This window comes from Sebastes fasciatus, chromosome 12 (genome assembly GCF_043250625.1).
Source record: "Sebastes fasciatus isolate fSebFas1 chromosome 12, fSebFas1.pri, whole genome shotgun sequence".
Lineage (NCBI taxonomy): Eukaryota > Metazoa > Chordata > Actinopteri > Perciformes > Sebastidae > Sebastes > Sebastes fasciatus.
Window position 1 is genome coordinate 16,661,949 of NC_133806.1, and position 16,908 is coordinate 16,678,856.

Genomic DNA, 16,908 nt, shown 5'->3' on the forward strand with positions numbered 1-16,908 from the left:
AATATGCACAGGAGGGAAAAAAAGAAAGGGCCACTTTTTTTTTTATTCCTGCTTGTTCCACTTCGTCTCAAATGACACAAAAGTTGCTGTATCGGAATTTTAAGAGTGTTTTGTTTGCAGTTTTGTAGATTTCAAACAGACCCTGTTTCAAAAGCACAGCAGTGTGAAATTAAAAAATAAGATATTCATAAATATGCAGTTGAGGACCTCACTCACACACTAAAAAAAGTATTTTAGTCCAGATGCTTTTAGGCCCCTATCAATACCCATATCCTCCCACTATGTCAGCCAAGGCTCACAAATCAAAACATCATCTTGAAATTCATAAGGAGAACTGAAGAAGAGTTATGATCCACAGGAAAGGCAGCGAGGAAGGAAGTGGTGTGATGAAGACTACAGTAGATACGGGGTGAGTACAGTAGTGAAGCCAAAACAGACATGAAGGATGAAACAGGCAAGTGAGAGTGATGGAGTGACAGCTGGAAGAGGATGAAGATGAAAAAAAGGACAAAGGTGATAAACTTTAGAGAGATATCAAATGTCAAAATGAATTTAGCAACCCATGGTAGCCTATCCATGTAGTGATAACAACTAGAGCTGCACAGTTAATCGAGATTTTATCGAAATCGCATTATGGCCTATACTGCAATTTTCAAATCGCAGAATGAGGAGGAAATCGTAATATTTGTTAAAGGTGAAATGTGTGTCAAAATAGCATTTTAAATTAAATATTGTGGTGCTGCAGAGATGTCCCAATGAAAATGAGGATATTGATATATTCCCTCTAATATTGCAATTGCAATATTAGTCAAAATAATTGCAAATAGATATTTTTTCAAAATCATGCAGCCCTAATAGCAACTGCAGAGGTGCAAGAAGTATTCAGATCTTTTATTGCATTTTACCATTGTTGCCAGTCAAGGCAGAGCTGGTTTCAACTATAACCTACTTTATATTGATTATGTCAACTCCTCCAAAGTATCACAAGATAAATCTGTGGGGTCCTGACATGATTATTGACAAATCAGTATTCAATTATTAATTAATACAAGGTGTTTCCGCTTGTAATAAGCAAAACAAATCTTAAATAAATAAATAAATAAAAATCTCTTGGTAAGATTGCTTGAAGTAAGATGCAATATTTAGACTTTTCAAGATAAAAAAGCATCTTGATATTAGCTGGGAAAACTCATTTGAGCTATATTTCGATAGTATAAGGAAGTGCTGTGTGTCCTAATAAGCCTGTAATGCTCAAAAGTAATATTTTGTTTGTCACTTGACAAGATATTCAAGGTGTACAAACAAGTCCCTATATCTCACTGAAATGTTACTTGTTAGGTGATTGTGTGTTATATTAAATGTCATGGGATAAATGGACTAGTAAACAGACAAATATACTTAAGATAAGATTTTGCATTTTTTCCTTTTTTTCATGAAATAAAAAAAACACGAGTAATATAGAGGTGTAATCGCTCTTTGTGTGGATCTGCTAACAACTCACAGACATCTGAAATGTGACAAGGGGTCACAAGCCAAAACGGTTGGGAACCAGTTTAATCCTTAACTATGTATTTATATTATATTGTGTTTCATAAGATTATGTTTTTTAGGTAACATATTGAAACTGAAAAGTTACTGATAAATAAGTGGATTAAAAGTACAATATCTCCCTCTGAAATGTAGTGAAGTAGAAGTACACATTAACATAAACTAGTGAAGTACAAGTACCTCAAAACCGTACCTGCAGTGTAAAATAGGCCTAAATGGAATTAGTTGCTTTCCTCAAGTAGGCTAAAAGCAAATTTCCTGCAAGTGTTAGGCCTATACTTGGAGAAAAAAAACCTCTAAAAGTCACATGTATCATGAGCAAAGTAACATATTGTAGGTGGATGTATCTATACAATTACATTAAAGCAATATAGTATTGACACTAGACTCTTATTAGTCCACTATATAGGCCTACTTATAACCTAGACCAGGGGTCTGCAACCTGAGGCTCCAGAGCCACATGCGGCTCTTCAGCTCCTCTCCAGTGGCTCCCTGTGGATTTTTAAAAAAGAAATGAGTGGAAATTAATAACTGTTTTTTGTTTACATTTTCAATTTTATTTATCATTGTTGTGGGTCTATGGTACGATGGAGAAATAGGGGCACATTGAGGAAAAAAAATAAATCTGAGATTTCGAGAATAAAGTCATAATATTACGAGAATAAAGTCAGAAGTTTACGAGAAAAAAAAGTCGTAGTATCATGAGAATAAAGTCAATATTATAAAGTAGTAATTTTTTCTTTTTTTCTCGTAAATTTATGATTTTATTCTCGTAATATTACAACTTTTTTCTCGTAATATTATGACTTTATTCTGTAAATCTCAGATGTTTGTTCCCTCAATGTGGCCCTAATACTCCGTAGTACATTTGCACTTTGTCCCTCACTGCATTAGACTTATATACTATATACTTAGACTATAAACTGTGTTACCTTCATCACAATGCTCAAATGTTTTGCGGCTCCAGACAGATTGTTTTTTTATAATTATTTTTGCCTAAAATGGCTCTTTTGATAGTAAAGGTTTCTGACCCCTGACCTAGACCCTGCAAGTAAGTACTTTAGGAATGCTTTGCACTAGACACTTCAGGGGAAGTTACAATAGCACAAGGCTCTTCACAGTATTTTAGCATTTTAGGATTTTATTGGTCTGAATGATTGTATAAATGTAGGTGGTTGTCTCCTATGTACACTATGTTGTTGCTTTTTTAAATGTGTGCTTTTGTCTTTTGTCTGTTTTTAATGAGCACTGCTCCGAAACAAATTCCAATCAACTGTGGGTTGACATGGCAATAAAAGTATTGATTGATTGATTGGATGTATCTATAAAATTACATTAAAGCAATAGTATTGACACTAGACTCTTATTATTCCACTATATAGGCCTACTTATAACCTAGACCCTGCAAGTATAGGACAAAGTTTGGATAACATAAGGGAGACACATTGTAAGTTTATAATTTTCTTCCACACAAATATCATCATTCCAGACACAATGTCCTATTGTGTTTTCATCACCAAAACACACACACCCCATTACATTTGTGCTGTGATTATGAAGCCTCTGCTCATCGCCTCTTTTATTACTGTTATTATTAATAAATCAAGCAAGCCGTGAAGCCCGGACAGATAAGGTTGGTGTACCGGGCTGGAGGTGGTAATTGCCGGTGTAACAGTGTGTGCTACCCCGCGGTGGCCTCGTAAGAGACCCGCTTTATTAGATCGGCCGGTATCGATCCGAGCTGCGCCGCGTTGACTAATCTCCAGGCGGAGAGAGAGAGAGAGAGAGAGAGAGAGAGAGAGAGAGAGAGAGAGAGGGTCGATGAGCCTGGATTCAATCATGTCTGGAAACAGAGAAGGTAATTCATTGTAATCACGTGTGCTAAATGGGGAAACAAGTGAGAACAACGCGCCCGTGAGGTGCTCAAAGAGAACTGCATCACCAGAGAGAAGAGATGCTCATGTTAAACCAGCTGCTGCAGGCTGCACATCTGGATATTCACAGAGACACAGATGAGCCAATAAGAGTCTGTCGGTTGACCTTCAGCAGTCTGCTGCACAACCAGTCTCTAAAACCTTGGTAGAAAACCATTTCACATTATTTATCAGATGTGGGAGTAAGTCACACATGTGCAAGTCATGAGCAATATATACACTTACAACAATATACAACATAAACTCTTCATCCCCCCACACCTCTCTTCTATCCGTGACCCCTCCCTCCACACGCCTCATGCTTGACATGAAACAGACATTTCAGGACTACTATTTACACTTCTATTTATTAGGTATTTATACAAGGAGAACTACTGGAGAGTCATTGGGTTTCTATATACTGTATATCACTTTTAAAGACCTGATTGCTTTTATACTGCTTTACTTTGTTAATATCCTATCATCCACTTTTTATTGTGCTGCACCATCGCACTTTGTTTACTGTGTTATGTTCTGTTTATCACTGTTTTTGTATGTCTGTGTTTGCACCTTGGTCCGCGAGCAGCAACATTTCGTTTTAACCGTCTACTTTGTATGTGGAAAAATGACAATAAAGTTAAAGTTGAAGTTGAAGTTAAAGTCTCAAGCAAGTCCCAAGTCACTGTGGTGAGAATCAAGCAAGTCAAGTCGAGTCACTGCTCAGGTCAAACAAGTCACAAGTCAAGTCATACAAAATTCTGATGATCTACCCCAGTTTCCACATTTAAAATCCGTTAAAAGACAGTGGTCATGAAGATAATTATAGGCATACTTTACAGGGCTCATGCATGGCGAGTCAAATTGAAAATGCTCACCATGGCAAATTAAAAAAAAAAGTTGCAAGTGAAGTGTCTCTTGAAAATATTGAGTCTTGCGTTGGCCTCTGCTGCGTCCTAGTAGGTTACCAGGTTTGCGCGCATTGCACTAGAAATCACCCGATGTTTCAAAAACAAAACGTAACTTCTCAATATCTAGAAAAATGTAAATACCGTATTTGATTTTTTTTTTTAAAAAGTCAAGTCCTTTCAAGTCATCTGTCTCAAGTTTCGTCATGAAAACCAAGTCAAAGTCAAGACGAGTCTTATCAATGTTAGTCAAGCAAGTCTCAAGTCCTCAAATTTGCAACTCGACTCTGACTCGAGTTAAGTCATGACTATTCAAGTCATGTGAATCGAGTCCCCCACCCGTTATTAATAATACATTTTGATAGCAGCTCTTTCTTTGTTCTTATTGGATTTAGAAATAAGACAAATGGACTCATAAATAAGATAAATAAAGAGCACTATTGAGAGGCCTGCATGCGTATGCCTCTTAAAATAGCATCATGACAATAGAAAAAGATGACACAGATTGATGTTTTATTCAACAGCGCAGAGAGCCGTTACTTTAGGCTGAAACTCACATGTATAAACAAATATAGCACTGACACACACGGACTTGCTTTACAATCTCATTGTGCAGATATTCACATGAAGACTTGATCAAAACTTCTCATGTTTTGTTTTGATTTTTATGTGCAGGTGCTGAAAAAACCAAGCTCCATCAGCAACAGGTGACAACAGGTAAGAAGAAGCTAGAGGCTACATCAGGCACGGGAGTTTCGCTCCTCTTCTTCGTTCTCCAGGAGGTAGGCCGCCTTGTATCGCGTCACCCCCCTCCCGTCCACCGTCTGGAGGGAGACGTTTCGACAGGTGTTGTCCATGCTGCCCAGTGAAGTGTACCTGCAGGTCGACAAGACACGTTAAAGCTGTGATGTTGTGAATAACGGAGGATACATAAAGTGTTAAAAGATTGAACGTATTCGTACCCTTTATCGTAGAGAATACAGTAGGGCACGTATAACGTCCTCAAGAACGACCAGATGTCGTGATACGTCCAGTCCTGTGGAGTGTTGGGAGACATTTTCAGGATTAGTTCATGTATTTGTTCAACATCAGTCATAAAAACCCGCACATTGTAATTCAATCTTGCAATAATTTCTTTTATGAGAGGCTTTTATTGGTTGAGAATGTGTCACAGAGGGGTCGACTCGCATCACTAATTTGTTTTTGGGTTATATTGGATAGCGTTATATTGTACTGGTGTACCTACTAGTATTTGTGTGTGTGAGGGGGGGCAAAAATATTCATAACATCATTTAAAGCCATTACTGCAGGGCTGTTGAATTGCATTAAACTGTGCAGGTGCTGTGATATTTCGTTCACACCCTGTAGATCTGCACTCTGGAACTTCAGTCAAGATGACAAATAACATTAAGTGTAACAAGGGGAAATTGCCTGGCTGGAGCAGTGAAAAACTGATTTGTGTTACCAGTCAAAAAGCTGTTTTCTTTCCTGCAGCACTATATACACTGTAACTTTAGAAAATGTGGGGACACTGAAGGACTGCTTGGTTGTGTATTTTTACAATTCATGTCTGCAGGTGCCCTTAAGTTTACATGTATTTTTCACTTAGAAGAATTTTGTTTTTTAAGTGAATTCTCTTACACCCTCTTAAACGATATGACTTTGTACCACCAAAGATAGGAAAACTACAATAAGGGGCAGAAATACCAAGACATGATGAAGACAGTATATCTATGTGATTAGTGTTGTCTCACTAGTAAAGGGTTGACTCTCATGTAGTCTGGCCAGCCGGGGTCAGTGGGACACATGGCTGTGAGTGTGTGCGAGTAGGGGTCACTCCTCCTGGTCCCCATCAGGACCGCTTTTAGCTCCGGCTTCCTCTCCTGCACCTCGCTCAGCGCCTGCCGTATGCTGCCCTCCACGGAGAATATCTCCAAGTCGTATCTATACGGGAGACACATTGCCAAATAATGATTGGTCGTACTGTAACATGGAGGATTAGGACACTTTTTTTGACACCTGCTGACTCCTGTTGATGAGGACTCCTTGCATTGCTAAGCAACAGCTTTGGGTCCATGTTTACTTCCTGTCAGCTCATGTCATTCACATAGGTTGCGTGAAACCAATTGCACGCGAATTGCATACTATTTCCGGTGAAATATTATAGTATGCAAATGCTGGACACTACGGCAGTTTAAATATCCCACAATGCAATGTGGTAGTGACGACAAAGTTCATAACAGACGTCGACGGACAGCTCTGTAACGTAAATGACGCTTCAATCTGAGTGTAAGTATAAGACTTCACTTTGCTAGGCGTAATAATTCTGTAGTTTTTAAATTAGTTCAGACATTGGTTTTCATAAATCGTCTTTTTTGTCACATGAGGTTTGAACGGGTTACCTTTGGTTACATGTTTTCATCCGGCAAGGAGGCTCTCAGGAAGTGGCGACATAAATTACTGCTCAGCGCTTCCGAAAAGATACATAATACCTTTTATTCACACAAAAGTATGTTGAGCGATAGTACACATATTGGGTATGTAGTATAGTATTGTATGTGATTTCGACTGCAACAGGAAATAAACTGGGACACATTTGGAACTGTGAAATGGTCTATATAAAAATACATAAATATGCAAAAAGCAATCAAGTGAAATGTGTTTATTAACAATGTGCAATAGAGTAGACTGGTGGTTCACCTTTTTATCGTGTCCTGAAGGAATCTCTCCATTTCTGGGAACGGAGAGACGATACGGATATACAGGGCTTTCACCTTGTCTTTACCATCCGGATATCGCCTGAGAGTGGCAGGAGGAGAGGAAAAAGATAAGATGTTTACCGTTATCACTATCTCCCACTATCTGTCCAATACAGGTCAAGAAAAGTCCAAACAGTCTGTGTAACTTTCTTCATTTACTTCTTACAGTGATGCCCCGCTGTGCACAAGGTGAATCATTATGTTTTAAATCCCCACCCCCTAAATGTTCTAATTGTCTCACCCCTCCTGTTACCGTTTCATAGCTGCGTAGTAGAGATGGAGCAGCGCCGTGCAGTCTTTGCCTCCGTTGAAGCCGATGCAGACTTCCTCCGTCGAATACTGATCCAGCGCGGCCTCTATCGTCTTCAGCGCAGACAGAACTTTCTCACCCAACGGAGAGCCTGTGGGGGAATGAAGTCCACAGCGAGAGGACGCTTTTCAGTGAATGCAGTCAAATTTTGTCAGTTAAAAAATGTAACTGATCCCTCATCCTTACTCAAAAATATCTTCATTCTTTTTCTCTGTTCAGTCTCATGCCAGTTATATTCCATTTTTTTATAACTCGTTATGATTTTACAGCGATAATTACTTTCATCTTTTTGCTTCCTTTATTGGTCCCAATGCCGGTGTAAAGATTACGAGTTCTCTGCAATATTCACTTTATATTGAGTTGACTTAGTTTTTAACTATCACCTTCCACCACCCTGTGCCCTCTGTCTCCCCCTCACCGCTGTTAGCCAGCATGTACACCTCAGCGGTGGCGATGGACACCGGGTCAGTGACTAAGGGCACCGCGCTACCCTTGGGCAGCTTGTCCAGCAGCTGTGCCCGGGCTTTGTCTATCTCCTCCTGGCTATCCGAGTCCAGGACCAGCCGGACTCTGTGGTAGTTGCTCAGCCAGTCGGGGTAGGAGCCGAGAGCCACCTTCCGGCCCCAACCGGCCTGCAGTTTGGTCAGCACGGTGGCGATTTCTGTTTCGTCTGCATCTACGAACACCTAATGCAAAAGATATTCGGTTATCAAAACGCAGTATTCAACGTAGTATTGTAAACGATAGGTATGGTCATCGTGGTGTGTTACCTCACGGGTGTGAAAAGTGGTCCCTGAACCAGCGAAGAGGTGCTCCAGCCCCAAGAAAGCCCTCTCCATCAGAGACGGGATCCCAGGAAAGATATACACGTTACGCACACTGACCTGGGAGAAGAAGGTGGACACATCACATACTGAAAGAATATACAGGGGCTGTGTTTATTTCCTGTTTCAAGTACATAGACCAATACTTCTAATAACATGTACTTTAAGGTAGTTAACATCTCAGAACTAACCTTAAGTGTCCTTCTTGTTACTACACAGTTTGTAAGCCTGTCAAACAGTCTATGTCTGTAAACTCATATTGATATTGTGCCAATTTATTATCTTTAAGTTAGTAGCTGTACATCTGTTTTACTCTACTTGAAAGAGAAGTGTGTTATGGCACAACCAATGTCATGTTTAGGATAGCCAACAGTATAAATAAATGTAGTTAATTCACACATTTGTATAACTACTTAATTTCATTACTGGCACTAATTACTTCTAGAGAAGTGTGTCGTGCATCTCAACTTGAAACTGTTCAGCATATAAATATAATCATAAGGTACTACAGAAGTTAACCATACAGAGTGCTGTAGTCTATAAATGTAAGGTTTGAATTCCAGCCAACTGCAACACAAACACTTGCAGGCCTGTCTTCCTTACACTGCTGTTTTCTCTAAATGTTCAATGTCATTTTGCCCGTAGTGAGCAGCCTCTTTTCACTCTCCTGCAGTCTCTGCTAAGTAGTTGATGTTGTCATCTGTCTTCTAAAATAACCCCAGAACAGACAGAACATTATGTGACTGTGAGTGAACATCTTCCAGAAAGTTAGTGTCAGCTAAACAAATGTTGTTTGCCCCAAAAAAAGCCGAGTGAAAAGGTAATTCACAGCAGCACAGCAGAGTTTTAAAAGGGGGGTGGCAGTCAGTCAGTAGGTGGAAAGTACTGATGATTTATCTATCTATATATCCATCTATCTATTCCCCCTACACCCGGCCTTCACTCACCAGTGGGTAGCGGAGCAGCTGTCCAGTCTGAGGGTCGGTTCCGTAGTTGAGATTGGCCGAGAGAGGCACCATAGCCAGCTTCATAGCAGCGCTGTCCTTATCCGACACCCCGAAATACTCCTCAACCAACCGGGAGAGCTCAGGGTGGGGATGCAACTCCTCTTGGAACGCCATGGCGACGCTCTCAAAGGTGACATCGTCATGGGTGGGCCCTATGCCCCCTGAAGTGATGAGGTGTGTGTACTGAGGGGAAAGGAGGGCCACCTCTTTGGCGATGACCTCTTGTATATCCGGTACGACCGTTATGCGCCGCACAGACACTCCGAGCTTCCTTAGGGCTCGTGTCAGAAAGGCGCTGTTTGTGTCCAGTGTGTGACCCTGGCAGACGAAGGACGAGAAGAGACACTCGCTTGAGCATTACATTCGAAGACTGAACAATGACTCCAAGGTCTTTGCTTGATGAAATTCAGTGTGAGTCACAGTGAGCATTCTCTGAGGCTGAGACGTGACATTGGACAAAATCAAAAGCCTTCGTGTTTAAATCATGATCATGTCAAGTAAAGAAATAGTGGTGAACTGCTGCCACATCAAATAACCAACACAGCAGGGTTTTCCTGGGGATCTACAGTGTGGATCCTGGACTGCGTAGCGATCCAGAGAGCTGAGGCATACTAATGAATTAGGGTGTCATGTTAGAATGTATAATCATACTTTCAAGCGCGCAGATTTATTAGATAAAAAAACGTGAGGGTTGATTTAGATTTTCTCAAATCCACAAACTTTCAAGGATTCTCTGTGGGATGCTGTCAATCAGACAAAATACAGCTTAGTCGTACAAAACCACAAGTATATTACCTTGAGTATCTCATCTCCAATGATGAGAATGGCTGCAGTGGGAGCATCCCCGTTGGCTGCAAAGGACGGACTAGAGCCCTGGTGGATTGTGGACATGGTTGCTTTGGAGAGCTGAGCTGCCAGTTTCCTCACACGCACCACTGGTCGACTCAGTTTGGGAAAAGCTATACTAGAAGACAAAAGAAAAAAATGACTGAACATTAAGCACTTGCACTTTATTCATGTGTGTTTTGCTCTCTGAACAAAAGCCACAAATCTCCCTGGTCGATAGCAACTCTTTCTTGTCATACAGTAAAATGCAATAATGTATGTTAAATTGTCTTTATTAGTGTGTTCTTTATATACTTTTTGTTGCTTTTGTGCTATAAATAGAGATCATCTTGAATCTTACGTCAACATGAAGAATCCATATGGAGTGTCAAAAAAATATTTCAGGTCTTCTTCTCCTTCATAACTTGCCTCCTACCAGGGAGCATCTTAGAAGACACACGAGAGAAAACAAAGGGGAAAGAAGAAGAAACCTTGAGCAATTTGTGCATCAACTAATAATGACTCAGTTGTTTCTTGACATATGTTACCGACAGGTTGAAGAAATGATGAGTTTCATTTAAGATATCACACTTAATTTATCTCTGGGAAATAGGGCTGTCCCGAATAACATTTTTTGGGCTTCGAAGAGAAATATTCGAAGGTATTTGAAGCTTTGCGGAGCAGCCCGGCGCAGGAGGCTGACATGTTCTTCTGTCTGCCTGTCTGTCTCCCATCTCCCCCATTTCAGCGCCGCTGCCACACTACTGTACACACAAACTACTGTACACACACACACTACTGTACACACACACTACTGTACACACACACTACTGTACACACACACTCCTCTACACACAACAAACAGCAATATCCGTCTGAGTATAACTAATAGTAATTCATGTTGAATATGAATAATGAATAATGTTGTGAGATTATTCCTTATTTCATGGGCTATTTTGAGATTTATACATTATTATTATATACTTATATATAGAAATATATATATATTTTTTTAAAACCCAGAAGCCTTCGAATATTGATTTGGAGGTCGAATACCATGGCAATGGTCGAAGCTTCAAAGCATTCGGGTCAGCCGTACTGGGAAAGTTATTATAATTTGATTTAATGAGTCTATTAACTGTACTTTCAATAGTATATATAGTTGGACCACAGTGGCCACACATACATCAATGACACTGAGACACATTCATACTGGATAGCCAAGCTATAAACTTGGTGCAAGTTGTTTGAAGCAGATTTGACTAATAATGTGAAAACATGCTGATAGAGGAGTGAAGACAAATTCACTGGCATGGAAATGCAGTGAAGAAGACTAGTCAAGACATAATAGGGGAACTGAGAGGAGGTGGATCAAAGGTTTAATGGACAGCTGCCAGCTGCACAGACAGTTACAGATGTTACATCCCATACCTGTAGTGATATCAATTTTCAATTTTTCAATTCAATTTGCTTTATTGGCATGACTGTCAGGTGAACAATATTGCCAAAGCGTCAATTCAATAATAAATAAAAATAAAAAAGAACAAAATAAAAACAAAAACATATATATATATATATATATATATATATACATATATACATATATATATATATATATATATATATATATATATATATATATACATATATATATATATATATATATATACATATATATATATATATATATATATATACATATATATATATATATATATATATATATACATATATACACATATATATATATATATATATATATATATATACGTATATATATATATATATACAATTCATTAAGCAAATTACAATATTTAAAAAGAACATGCATGTAGTAAATGGAAGAAAACAATAAAGAAGTAATCAATGTTTGTTGTGTCAATAAAACAAACAAACAAATGAAAAAACAATTAATAACAATATATTGCAATATCAAAGGATAAATAAAAAAAAAAAAAAAGAAGAAACATGAAGTAGAGGAGTAAATAAAAGACAGAGTGAGTTACATCTCTCTAGTGATATATCTCTGTATATTAACGTTTAGCCTTCACGTTTGTATTCTATGGATAGTTAGGAGTTACAAGAGCATGCTACTATATCTTCACTTATAAGTGGCACATCCTGCTTCCTAACACTGTAAGTTAGTGAAATGAACATCATGTATTCACTAAAAACTATCACACATTATGTCTTAAGATCACACAAAGCTGCAGGTAACGTTGCTTAGCTACGTGACACAGTTTAGATAACTATAAATGTGTCAAGTCTCCTTGCTAGGTTACTTAACCCCTAGCAACAAGGAAGCACTAGCATTCAAGTACACTTTCACAGTCGCTTATGTTCTGTCTATAATGCTGATTTCTCTCCACTACCACATACTGTGAAGAAACACAATGTATATAGTTAAGCAACCAAACTGAGGGAACTTACTCCTGAGCTTCATGTGACCTCGTTACGTATCCAACCCTTTGTGGCTACATGTCACTCAAAACGTGACGTGTCGTCAGCCGTCCAATCACAAACGAGAACGGGCTTCACCGAGAGGTCTGAGAGCCAATCAGATCCGTTCTAACGGTTAGCCTCTTTATGTACACGGAAGTGAACTGAGAGACGGTCCTGTTGTTGTGATAGAATCAGTAAATAAACGATGCGGATCGGTTTAATATGTCGTTTGGTCAAAGTAGATATGATTAGTAGGCTGTCAGCTACACGAACGGTACCGAAACGCGACTATCTTCCGAGTTGCTTTAGCAAGATCTCCACTCGGGTAGCATGATGCTACTGCTAACAGCTGACAACAGCTGATGAGACTTCTTCTTCTTTGGTGTTTATCTGCACCTTAGAGGGGCATTACTGCCACCATCTGGACTGGAGGTGGAACAGGAGATTGTGCAGAAACAAAATAAATAAATAAAAATAAATAATAAATAGAATAAAAAATAATAATAATAATAATAAAGAAAACTCTAGATTCTGAATAATTTCACAGTATATGTTATCTCCTGTATTCCCCAATAGACCTGACAATGAAAAGTCCTGATGTTTAGCCTTCTCAGTTGCGGACCCTAGTCTGTGGAACAAACTGCCTCTCCACATCAGATCTGCTCCCTCTACAGAGTCTTTCAAAGCACAGCTCAAGACCCACCTCTTTTCTTTGGCTTTTGAATGCACTTGAATTGTGATTACTAAATTGGCCTTTTATAATGCTCATTATAACAGTCTTTTACTCATGGATTTTACCTTGGTCTCTGTCTGTGGATGTGTGTGATTTTGTTGTCTGCTCTGTTGACCTGTTTTTATTCTGCCTATGTCTGTAAAGCACTTTGGTCAGCTCATGTTTTTTTAAATGCGCTATAGAAATAAATTTGACTTGACTTGACCTGACTTAGTGACTGTAAAAGGTGATTCCTCTGGATAATGTAATTACTGCAGTCCATGTTCGGCAGTTTCTGGTTGATTACAATATGTGCATTTCCCAGTTGGGTGCTTGCCTATTCTATATAATGTATAGGTTAAGACCTGTATGTCCAATTCTCAGTCGAGTGATGACATTTTCTTCCCTTCTTTTCCAGCCCACCTTTCTCCCTGCTCCAACATGTTTTTGTATATTGTACAGATGCCTTCCAGTTTCCTGATCATCCCAGTACTCCTGCCATACTGTTTGTGCATAATGTCTTGATGAATGGCTTTGCCTCAGCTTTACTTAATGGAACTTGTAAATCTATATTCTTAATTCTGAGTGTTTGTTTGGTCAGAATATCTACTTGCTCATTTCCCTCCACACCAACATGAGCAGGAACCCAGATGAATTGTGTAACTGTGCCTTTCATTTCTATCCTATACATTATGAGGAATGTTTCATTGATGATATCTGTTCTGATTGATGATCTACCAGATCCTATATGCTTGTAAGTGCTGAAAAACTGTCAGAATCAATAACGGTGTTGTTTATTTCCCTCTCCTCGCCAAGACTTCTTCAACTTCTTCTGCTCAATTCACAAGAGCTTTCTGTTACTCGTCTGCCTCTGCTGGCAGGAGGGATGGATGACACCAAAGCACCACTAAACTGTCTGCTGCTGTTTGCTTTCTTGTCTACAGGTGGGGCATGTTGGCATGTCTGGAACCGTGAGTCTGTGTAGTGAAACAAAGTGGAAGGTGAATTGCTTATTTTTGCACAGTACTTTACTGGTTTGAGAATACATTGTTGATATTTTATATGCAAAGAACAAAAAAAAATACTTTGAAGTTCTAAGTACAATATAATATTTCCATGGTCTTTTCTGTCAGGAAAACAAAAAATAAAGTAAAAGTTATGAAAGACAAAATATGAAGAAACATACTTATATTAAGTCAAAATAATGAGATAAGTCAGAATTATTTTTTTTATTATATTTTTTATTGACACTTTGCAACAAACATACACAACATACTTTACAGATCCTCTATACATACACCACCCAACTATGTCCGTCTAAAGTGCCGTATTTTAAGATTTGTTATACACATAAAATATATATATATAATATAATATATATTACATATTTCATAAATTTGACTTTGAAAGTTAGAATTTTGACTAAGTATTTCATAATTTTCTACTGTAAGTGTTTTTGTTTTTGTTATATATAACTTTTCCTGGCAGAAGCCTCCATAATGTAGAGATAGGCCTATTTCACAGATACTGTATTTTGAAAAGCAAAAGGTGTAACTAATAAGGTAATGATGACTTTAATCTAGTCCCAGTAAACCGTAACAGTGTGACTGTGAGCCAACATGTAGAGTACCAGGATCCTGAAACCGGAGCAGCTAAAGGAATTAAGCCATTACTTATTTATTAATTACCTGTGCTATTCTTACTGTGATATGTCAAAATATGTTCTGTGGCAAAGGGCCTATTATGCATATGTAAATATCTACCCTGGGTGCATGTGAGCAGGTCCACAGGAGTTATTAGGGTTAAGTCAAATGCCTTGTTCAAGGACATATTTACCTGCTGTTGGTCATTTTATTGTTTATGGTATAGGCCATATCGCTTGGAGTCACTTTACAAATGTATGGAACTTTTATGAAAATCAAAACTCCCGCAAGCTATATGGTTTGAAGCATAGAAGGACAAAATCATTATTTATTTTGTCCACCCCATTTGTATCAGTGAGGGGAGGCTAAATAACAGAAACCCCTAGATTGAAAAATACAATGCAGTTCAACAGCACCACAAACTACATCCTCAAAAATGATCATACAGTTGAATCAACAGCTCTGTAAAACAGTTTCAAACAGTTACAAACTACAACTTTTCAGTCTTTAATGCACATTTTTGCAAATTTTTTGATTATAATTTACAGTCTTTAATGCACGTCTTTGCACATTTTTGGATTATAATTTACAGTCTTTAATGCACATTTTTGGATTATAATTTACAGTCTTTAATGCACATTTTTGGATTATAATTTACTATGTACATATGGTAATATGTACACATCTGTCACTGTAAATATAATTCCTACTCATTATGCATACAGTATATAGACATCTCCACATGTACGTACATACTGTACATAATCATCCAGTTCACGTATATCCATCCAGTATTAGGGCTGCTGGATCGATAGACAGACAGACAGACAGACAGACAGACAGACAGACAGACAGACAGACAGACAGATAGATAGATAGACAGATAGATAGATAGACAGACAGACAGACAGACAGACAGACAGACAGATAGATAGATAGACAGACAGACAGACAGACAGACAGACAGACAGACAGACAGACAGATAGACAGATAGATAGATAGATGTACTTTATTGATCCCAAATTGGGAAATGCTTGTGTTGCAGCAGCAGGTTATCCAGACAATGCGCAGGAACAGTAAATATACAATACATATACATGTCAACACTAGAGATAATATTAATATATTACAATTCTATATTTATTTTATTTTATTTTTTTGTCATCGTCATCATTAACATTATCAACAACGTCATCAACGTCATCATCATCATCATCATGATTATCCTAATCAACATCAGCAACATCAGCCACATCCTCAATATCATCATCAACATCCTGTACCAGACTACTACAACTATAGCTTAGAGAAGATAAAATATGAACAAAGAATAATATCATACTTTATATACAATAGCAAAGTGTGCATTGACATACTATAATATTAAAATGATAATAGGCCTATATACAGAGCTTTTTCTTTTGTAAAAATACAGGCACTTGTAGTTTTGTGGTTTGTGGAAACGAAACTTCCTACGTGGTATTCATTAGAGGTAACTTCACTTGTTTGTTAATCATTGGCTTCACTCATCATTGGCCCAGAACACATCTCAAATCAGGTACAGCCTCTCCTTGGCCCCCTTACTCCCAACGTAAAATCAGCCACAAGAGATCTGGGTGTTATCCTTGACAGTAACCTGAGTCTAGAGCACCATGTTAAAAAAGTAGTCCAGTCGTGTTTTTATCAACTACGAGATATCTCGAAAATTCGATCAGTTCTCTCTTTCAAAAACACAGAGAAAATGATACACGCCCTGATATCCTCCCGTCTCGATTACTGTAATGCCTTGTACACCTGCTTAAATAATCGAGCAATTGAGCAGCTCCAAATAGTTCAAACCTCTGCAGCTAGACCGCTAACCAAAACCAAACGATACTCTCACATCACACCAACTCTGGCTTCACTACAGTGGCTCCCAGTGTCTTTTAGAATTGATTTTAAAGTGCTTTTAATCGCATATAAAGCTCTGAATGACCTAGCACCGGAGTATGTAACTGAGCTTCTCACACGGTACTGTCC

General features: G+C 38.4%; 1 protein-coding gene across 3 annotated transcripts in view; it reads right to left on the reverse strand.

Annotated features, from left to right (window-relative positions):
• Nucleotides 1–4,862: 4,862 nt before the first annotated feature.
• The window catches only part of flad1 (flavin adenine dinucleotide synthetase 1), a 276,153-nt gene continuing 264,107 nt past the window's right edge, over nucleotides 4,863–16,908 (reverse strand). Inside the window, exons 1-11 of one of the 3 annotated variants that reach the window (XM_074653665.1) lie at nucleotides 12,522–12,901; nucleotides 10,453–10,537; nucleotides 10,062–10,230; nucleotides 9,207–9,584; nucleotides 8,206–8,319; nucleotides 7,854–8,121; nucleotides 7,379–7,526; nucleotides 7,067–7,165; nucleotides 6,121–6,310; nucleotides 5,329–5,402; nucleotides 4,863–5,242 (exon numbers count right to left, since the gene is read on the reverse strand). In XM_074653665.1, coding sequence (XP_074509766.1) covers nucleotides 5,107–5,242; nucleotides 5,329–5,402; nucleotides 6,121–6,310; nucleotides 7,067–7,165; nucleotides 7,379–7,526; nucleotides 7,854–8,121; nucleotides 8,206–8,319; nucleotides 9,207–9,584; nucleotides 10,062–10,230; nucleotides 10,453–10,460 — 1,584 coding nt within the window. In that variant the 5' untranslated portion in view covers nucleotides 10,461–10,537; nucleotides 12,522–12,901 and the 3' untranslated portion in view covers nucleotides 4,863–5,106. Of the gene's footprint in view, nucleotides 5,243–5,328; nucleotides 5,403–6,120; nucleotides 6,311–7,066; nucleotides 7,166–7,378; nucleotides 7,527–7,853; nucleotides 8,122–8,205; nucleotides 8,320–9,206; nucleotides 9,585–10,061; nucleotides 10,231–10,452; nucleotides 10,538–12,521; nucleotides 12,902–16,908 lie in introns of those variants that run through there. The other 2 variants (XM_074653666.1, XM_074653667.1) reach the window with 2 other exon arrangements.